At 36.6% G+C, this 8,652-nt stretch overlaps 1 protein-coding gene across 2 annotated transcripts; it reads left to right on the forward strand.

The window, feature by feature from the left end:
- The first annotated feature begins 201 nt into the window (after positions 1-201).
- Positions 202-8,535, forward strand: gpatch3 (G patch domain containing 3). 2 transcript variants are annotated; one of them, XM_059568584.1, is made up of 8 exons: positions 202-588; positions 1,836-2,559; positions 3,085-3,184; positions 4,943-5,117; positions 5,932-5,991; positions 6,072-6,193; positions 7,469-7,596; positions 8,267-8,535. In XM_059568584.1, the coding sequence occupies exons 1-8, from the start codon at positions 246-248 to the stop codon at positions 8,421-8,423; spliced, it is 1,809 nt and encodes a 602-aa protein (XP_059424567.1). In that variant the 5' UTR covers positions 202-245; the 3' UTR covers positions 8,424-8,535. The 2 variants fall into 2 exon arrangements, with proteins under 2 accessions (XP_059424567.1, XP_059424568.1); XM_059568585.1 differs by having other exon boundaries at positions 1,836-2,181; positions 2,842-3,184.
- The last annotated feature ends 117 nt before the right edge of the window (positions 8,536-8,652 follow it).

The raw sequence follows: 8,652 nt of genomic DNA on the forward strand, positions 1-8,652 counted from the left end.
TTGTATCTCAGACAAATATTATCCAATGAAAAGATGATTTATTCAGCTTTCAGATGATGCATAAATCTCAATTTCAAAAACTGACCGTTATGATTGGTTTTGTGCTCCTGGGGTCACATTTTAACTTTCTACACCTTTATGTTTTCATTTCAGTACTGTACGTTATGTCATGCTTTTATTTTGTAACAACTTCCGCTTTGCGTGTCTCAGAGCCGGATGTGGATCACGGGTTCGCAGTCTGAAGTATGGCGGCGTCAGAAGAGGTGACGTTTTTCGTTGTAAACAACATTCCCGCTCAGTTCCGATCCGCAGAGCTGAGGAACTATTTCAGTCAGTTTGTCGAGAGTAAAGGGTTCGCGTGTTTCCATTACCGCCATCGACCGGAGCTTCGCTTGCAGGCCGCGGACAATAACGGATCTCGCGAGAGGAGCGCGGAGGGGAAGACTTGTTGTTGTGTGGTATCAGTTCGCTCTCGGGAATCTGACAGGTTCGTGACGATGTATTTGGGGAACCACTGGATCGACTCTAAAGGAAACTGGCTGAGGAGAAAGTGTTTGATCCGGAGAGTCAGAGTATCGGAGCAGGCCGGTGAGTGCGCTCCTAAAATAAAAGTCCCACAGCTCGAATATAAATAGCAGTTGTTCATATTTCTGCTTTCCCTTTAAATATTTACTGGCCCAGACACCACACAAATAAATAAATATATGTACTTTGTATATGTTAAGAATGTATAATTTATTGTTACATTTTGTATTTTTTATTAACATTTTACTTCAGCTTCACTTTTTATTTAAACACTGAAAATTAAAAGGATTTTTTCGTAATTAAAATGTGTTCATAAGTTAAGATTTAATATGTAGTGTTTACATTTATGTATTTTGTTATTCAGTCATATAAAAAAAATATAATTGATAAATAGCAGTTGTTCATATTTCTGCTTTCTCTTTAAATATTTTTACTGGCCCAAACACAACACAAATAAATAACTATAAGTACTTTTTACATGTTAAGATTTATCATTTATTGTTACATTTGTAATTATTTTTATTAAAATGTAAAAGAATGTATATGCATTTCTTCACTTTATAAATTAAGATTAATTTATCTATTTTTCATAATTAAAATGTGTTCATAAGTTAAGATTTAACATATATTTTGTTATTCAGTCAAATAAATATAATTTTTTATCATTTAGTTTACGTTTGAATATCATATAATAAAAAAAACGTAAATTTTGATACAGTTAGATAAATAAAAATGTATATATATGCTATATAAATATAATTTTTATTAATTACTAATTCATAAATTGTTCTTTATTTTCTGTTTACATCAATATTTTGCGTTTTTCATCAATATTCATCATTTTATAAGTAAAATGAACAATTATAAATTAAATTTTTTATCATTTAGGATTTACATTTTATGTATACATTTAAAAAAAATTGTATAGAAACATTTAAATAATAAATATTTTTTCTTATGAATTAAAATATATGATTTTATGCATGATCCATGAATTATAATTATATAAATTATATACATCCAAATCTGTGAAAACATTGTTTAAAATGTGGTGAATATATGAGACTATATGGCTATTTCAGGTTTTTCTAAATGTTTTGTGAAGGTGTTGAAGGGTGAACATGGAACCGTCTGATACAATATGAACTAATACATTTCAAAGAGAAAATGGGAATTATGGGTAAAGGTCAAGGGTCATCACCTGGTCACATCACACTCTGAAAGATTAAGTAAGATGTCATGTAAACTAACACCTGTCTTACCAAGGTCCATGTTGTTTTATAATCATCATATTTTATCTGTGTTTATAGAGCATGATTCATTCCCGTACAAGACGAAGGCCGAGATGAGACGGCACGTTGCCCAATCAGAGCACTTCACACTGTCGGACCTCAAGGGCCTGCCGGAGCTCAATCCGCCCTCCCTCATGCCGGCCGGGAACGTTGGCACCCCTGTCAGTGTTTTCCTGGAGCTCATCCAATCCTGCCGTCTGCCGCCGCGGCTCATCCGCAAACTAGGGCTCACGTTCCCCAAGACGGGCTCGAGTCGCCGCTACGGGAACGTGCCCTACATGTATCACAACACGGCCATTGTGAGCCCCTCGCAGGAGAGCGTCTTCACCGCCGGAGGAGTCGAGATCTCGAGGCCCGGCCGCCTGTACAAGCCCACAAGCTCACAGAGAGAAGATAAGGACAAGCCCACAAGTTTACAGAGAGAGGATAAGGACACGCCCACAAGTTCACAAAGAGAAGATAAGGACACGCCCACAAGCTCACAGAGAGAAGATAAGGACACGCCCACAAGCTCACAGAGAGAAGATAAGGACACGCCCACAAGCTCACAGAGAGAAGATAAGGACACGCCCACAAGCTCAAAGAGAGAAGATAAAGACACACCCACAAGCTCAAAGAGAGAAGACAAGGACACGCCCACAAGTTCACAGAGAGAAGACAAGGACACGCCCACAAGTTCACAAAGAGAAGATAAGGACACACCCACAAGCTCACAGAGAGAAGATAAGGACACGCCCACAAGCTCACAGAGAGAGGATAAGGACACGCCCACAAGCTCACAGAGAGAGGATAAGGACACGCCCACAAGCTCAAAGAGAGAAGATAAAGACACACCCACAAGCTCACAGAGAGAAGATAAGCACACGCCCACAAGCTCACAGAGAGAAGATAAGGACATGCCCACAAGCTCACAGACGGTAGATAAGGACACGCCCACAAGCTCACAGATGGTAGATAAGGACACGCCCACAAGCTCACAGAGAGAAGATAAGCACACGCCCACAAGCTCACAGAGAGAAGATAGGGACACGCCCACAAGCTCACAGAGAGAAGATAAGCACACGCCCACAAGCTCACAGAGAGAAGATAAGCACACGCCCACAAGCTCACAGAGAGAAGATAAGCACACGCCCACAAGCTCACAGAGAGAAGATAACGACACGCCCACAAGCTCACAGAGAGTTGATATGGACATGCCCACAAGCTCACAGACGGTAGATCAGGACACGCCCACAAGCACATATACGGTAGATAAGGACACGCCCACAAGCTCAGAGACCGATGAAAAGGACCCGCCCAGTTCTCCACTTGTCAATGAAGAGTCACAGGAATCAGGAAGTGAAGAGGAGCTGTCCGACCCTGATGATGTGAGTTAGGGCTGCATGATAAAATAATCACATTTATGTTGCGATATGGCTTTGTGTGGTTGTCATATAGCACAGGCTGCAATTAAATTAAAATAAAGTAAGGTTTTTAAATAAAGATTTATCATTTTATTATTGGAATTTATATAATTTATCAAATTAATTTATGTAAAACCTAATTTATTAATCCATTATTATAATTTTATAGTCATATTGAATGGATCAGAAACAGTGGGAATGTAGCCTATGAAATATCATATCTGAAAGAGAGTTTCTGTAAAGAACAAACCAAAGTGTGAACGCTTTACATTTTTTCTTGTTTCTTATTTAATTGTTCAGCCATAAAATAATGCATTTCAATTTTTTATTTAATTTTATTTATTTGAACTAGTGATGCACCGATATGAACATTTTGGCCGATACCGATGATTCTTTAAATATGAACGCCGATAACCGATATGTTGGCCGATAAATCTAAATCCACATTTTTACATAATTATTGAGAGCCTGATTGCCAAAAAACTCTCACCATTACAAGGCATTAAACACTTCAGCAAAAATCAAACGTAAAGCAGCCTTACAAATAAATAAAATAATGCTTTAATAATGGAAGCAAGTTACTGGACAACATTACTTACTGGTAAAAATAAATAAATAAGTCCATAAGATGATGCAGTGTATTGAAAGAGGACAATCATGTAAGGAATATAGCCAGAGATATTAATCATTAAATATTGTCATTATTAAAAGTATTTGGCATTTCCAATTAATATAGGCCTGTTATTTTCTGGCTATTATTATTAGGTTACTTTTATTATTAAATTAATATTACAATTAATTTGCTTCGAAACAATTTCATAGCGCATCACTGCATAATTGACATGCTGTGAATCGCAGCCTCTGAGGAACATTCATAACGTTTTTTATATATATATATATAGTTTAACCAAATGCATTCTATATGAGAAAAATCTGATTTATATGCATAAAATAAACACAATATTACAAAGTACAATTGCACGAAGGACTGTAAATGCACAAGCGATCTTAACTGTGCATTAACTTAAATGCGCTCTTCTCTTAACAACACCCTAAAACACGGGCAAACAAATGTTTTGTTACGTTATTTTTCAGTAGATAATAATCTCATTATAATATAATATTCACAGTTTTTCCTTTTCAAAGTGATTCCAATGATATTTCAAGCAATTAAAAACCATCATGCTGAACAGTGCGTATCTGAAGTGTCTCTGCAGGAAATAATGCATTATTTATCGGCTCTAAGATATCGGTGAAATACTATTATCGGTTCGATAACGATAACAGAAAAATTTACATTTATCGGCCGATACCGATATGGTGGCCGATATATCGTGCATCTCTAATTTGAACACTTTTCCTGTTTATTTATTTATTTGTTTGTTTTTTATTTTTCATGTATTAAAGGATAGATACTGCATTAAATTGATTCATTTATTAAATAATTTTTTATGCACATACACTTCCCAACAAAATCACCTCGCTCATTCTAGAATGATGAATTTTTCCACGAAGTTATTGAAGTCATCTTTTACCAAATTGTAAATAATAATGTAAATAATTGCAAACATGAAAATTAGATTAAATAATTTAAAACATGAAAAAAATAACCTAATATGACCTTGTGCTCTGAAGACTGATGTGAAGGGGCTTTAGGATGTTTTTGGTTCTGGATGAACTGTGTTTGGTGCAGGTTCTGTATGATTTCTGTGTTTTGGGCAGGACGATGACCGCTGTGAGGAGTGGGAGCGTCACGAGGCCCTCCACGATGACGTCACCAGTCAGGAGCGCTCTAAAGAGAGGCTGTTTGAGGAGGAGATCGAGCTCAAGTGGGAGAAGGGCGGATCGGGCCTCGTCTTCTACACAGACGCTCAGTTCTGGCAGGAGGAGGAAGGAGGTAGAAACAGCTATTTTGAGTTCATACTGAAAGGTTTCTGTTGGTCCAGTAGTGCAGATCTAAATGCCATGCCAATATTTTAATTGGTTCCCATCACAAAAATATAAAGTTTTTCATGAACTAAGCTTTTTTTTGTGGTTGTATTGTAGTTTTTTAATTATTATGTATGAATATTTATAATTTTTATACATATTTATTATGTTTTAATAAATAAGTAATATCTATTATTATTATTAAAAAAATATTATTTGAAAAACTTTTTCTTCATATTTTTATTACTGTTATTTAGTTCTAAATATTTTTTTTTCATAAAGTAAGGTATGATTTGTTTATTTACATTTTATATATATTTTTTTTTAAAAAAATTTTAAATGTACAATATTAAATGTATAATTAATATTAACAATTATAAATTTGATATCTGAAATTAAGATTTGTTTTATTTGATATATATTTATATATATATATATATATATATATATATAGGGTTTATATCTTATTTTATTATATCATTTTATTTTTGCATTTATCATTTATATGTTTTCAGGAATGCTTATAAATACAGTAAACAATTCAAATATTAATATAACTTTGGTTAATAAACTTCACAGTAATATAAACAAAACACTATAGGTTAATTTTTGAATTTTAAACACATTTCTTATTGATTTAAAAAAAATAAAATAATACTAATAATTTTGCCGAGCTGACAAGTTTAAAACGGCCCTGAATAGGAAAGATTATCAGTGTGCTCTCATAAATGCCAGCATGTATTCAATAATATTGCTCCTCTTTTCTCTTTTTTTTTCCACAGATTTCGATGAGCAAACAGCAGACGACTGGGACGTGGATATGAGCGTCTACTATGACACAGGTTCATGATCAGATCATTGTGAGCGCTGTGACAGAAGAGCAGCATCAGACATGAGTGTGACTGTGTGTGTTTCTCCTCAGACGGAGGAGATATGGACTCCAGAGATTATGTGCGCATGCGCTCTGAGAGGAGGCTGCGGGACGGTCTGGAGGGTCTGCCGGGACGCCAGCAGAAAATCGGCAGCTTTGAGCGCTTTACAAAGGTTTGGACATTTTTGAAAGGGGTCAAGAACTGACTTTGTTTTATATTTGTTCTGTTCTGACACAGTCCGCATTGTAAAAAGTGCTATGTAAAGAGTGGTGACTTGATGTGGTGACTAGAGTTGGTGTGTGGAGCTAAACAGGCAGTGATGTAGAGTTGGTTGGCGGGGCTAAACAGGTAGTGATGTGGAGTTAGTGGGCGGAGCAAACCAGGCAGTGATTTAGAATCGGCGGGTGGAGCTAAACAGGTAGTGATGTATAGTTAGTGGGCGGAGCTAAACGGGGAATGATGTGGAATCAGTAGGTGGAGCTAAACAGGCAGTGATGTAGAGTTGGTGGGCGGGGCTAAACAGACAGGGATGTAGAGTTGGTGGGCGGGGCTAAACAGTCGGTGATGTAGAGTTGAAGTGAAGGGAAGTGACATTCGGCCAAGTATGGTGACCCATACTCAGAATTTGTGCTCTGCATTTAACCCATCCGAAGTGCACACACACAGAGCAGTGAACACACACACACACTGTGAACACACACCCGGAGCAGTGGGCAGCCATTTTTTATGCTGCGGCGCCCGGGGAGCAGTTGGGGGTTCGGTGCCTTGCTCAAGGGCACCTCAGTTGTGGTATTGAAGGTGGAGAGAGAACTGTACATGCACTCCCCCCACCCACAATTCCTGCCGGCCCGGGACTCGAACCCACAACCCTTCGATTGGGAGTCCGATTCTCTAACCACCAGGCCACGACTTAGAGTTGGTGGGCGGGGCTAAACAGGCAGTGATGTCGATCTTTTGCTGAGGCGGTGTTTATCCACACTATTATATCCAAGAGTAGAACATTCCACAAGTTTGTCGATTTGGCAGACTGCCTTCAATATCAGCTGTTTTTAGAATAATGAGAAAGATTTGAGTTCTAAAACCTAAAGGATGTTTTTAGAGTACAGCGACCTCTTACAAGTCAAAAGATCAAGAGAAATTTGATTTCTCAGTTCAAAACCCCTTTTATTCACTGTAAGATTTGGTATATTTTATTTACTTTCACATTTTTTAAACCAAAACACCTATTGTTCATACATTTTGATTTTATGTCACCATTTTATCATCTTTTTTCGAACTTTTGAAAAGTTAAGATTTTTTTTTTAGTTAATGTGTTTTTCATAAATTAAGATTTACCATTTTATAATTGTATGATTTTAATGTGTATATTTTTTTAAATATATTTTAAGTTTTCACTTTTTGTCAGTAATTAAAACAAAGCTGATCTGTGTGTGTGTGTGTGTTGTAGGGAGTGGGCCGGCGTGTGATGGAGAAGCAGGGCTGGAGGGAGGGAGAAGGGCTCGGGAACAGCCAGAGGGGAATGTCGGAAGCACTGGAGAACGAAGGCCAGCATCCCAACTGTAAGAGAGGCTTCGGGTGAGTCAGGAGTTCATGGAGGATTCTCTGCTGTTCATCTGGATTCAGAACCAGTGTGTGAAACAGTTGTGCTGCTGAATACTTTTGTGGGACTGTAATATACATTGTGTTTTTCAGGATTCACAGATGAATAGGAAGCTCAAAAGAATGCGCTTATTTCAAATAGAAATCTTTTGTAACATTAGAAATGTCTTTACTGTCACATTTTAATGCAAAATTAATGAAGAAAAACATGAACTTCTATTAAACACACACACGTACACCCCTAACAATTTAATGGTAATACATCTCAGTTTCTACAAAGATATTGAGCAGCACAACTGTTTTCAATATTGATAATAATCAGAAATGTTTCTTGAGCAGCAAATCATCATTCTAGAATGATTTCTGAAAATCATGTGAAACAACGATGCTGAAAATTCAGCTGTGCATCACAGTTTACAATAGAAACATAACAGAAACTAATAATTCTATAGTGAATATACATTTTATTCCTTCATGCCCCGTTCTAAAATATTTGATAGCCAAGATATTGCTCTTTTTAGATTCATCTCTATACAGTAAAAATCATGGAAAAATATTGGTCAAAAGGTGTGAGAACTTTAAATGCTCATTGAATGATTTCTACTCGCTTTTTATGACTGATTCGTTTTATTTTGTAATATTGCAGGTATCACGGAGAGAAGCTCAGCTCATACCTTCCACTTAAAAAGCCCAGAAAAGACTTTCACATCTCCACAGTTTATGATGAACCTAAAGACATTGATAAAGGCGATGAAGTGCTGCGGCGTCAACCTGGCACCAGCCTGAAGTACAGACACCGCTGAACCGTGATGCGCACTACTGAGACGTCCGTCTGCTGAAACAATGACTGTTTTTACACAGAGCTCTGCATTATTATTCTGTAACTATTGTATTAAAGTTTTCAACAGAAAAAAATACACTTTAGTTTTCTTTATATTATGTTTATCATTACAGTAGAATGCAACGTGTTACAGAAATTATTATATAACTAATATGAAGACTTAAAGTGCAAAAACAGATAACCAATTTTTT

This window comes from Carassius carassius, chromosome 15 (assembly GCF_963082965.1).
Source record: "Carassius carassius chromosome 15, fCarCar2.1, whole genome shotgun sequence".
NCBI lineage: Eukaryota > Metazoa > Chordata > Actinopteri > Cypriniformes > Cyprinidae > Carassius > Carassius carassius.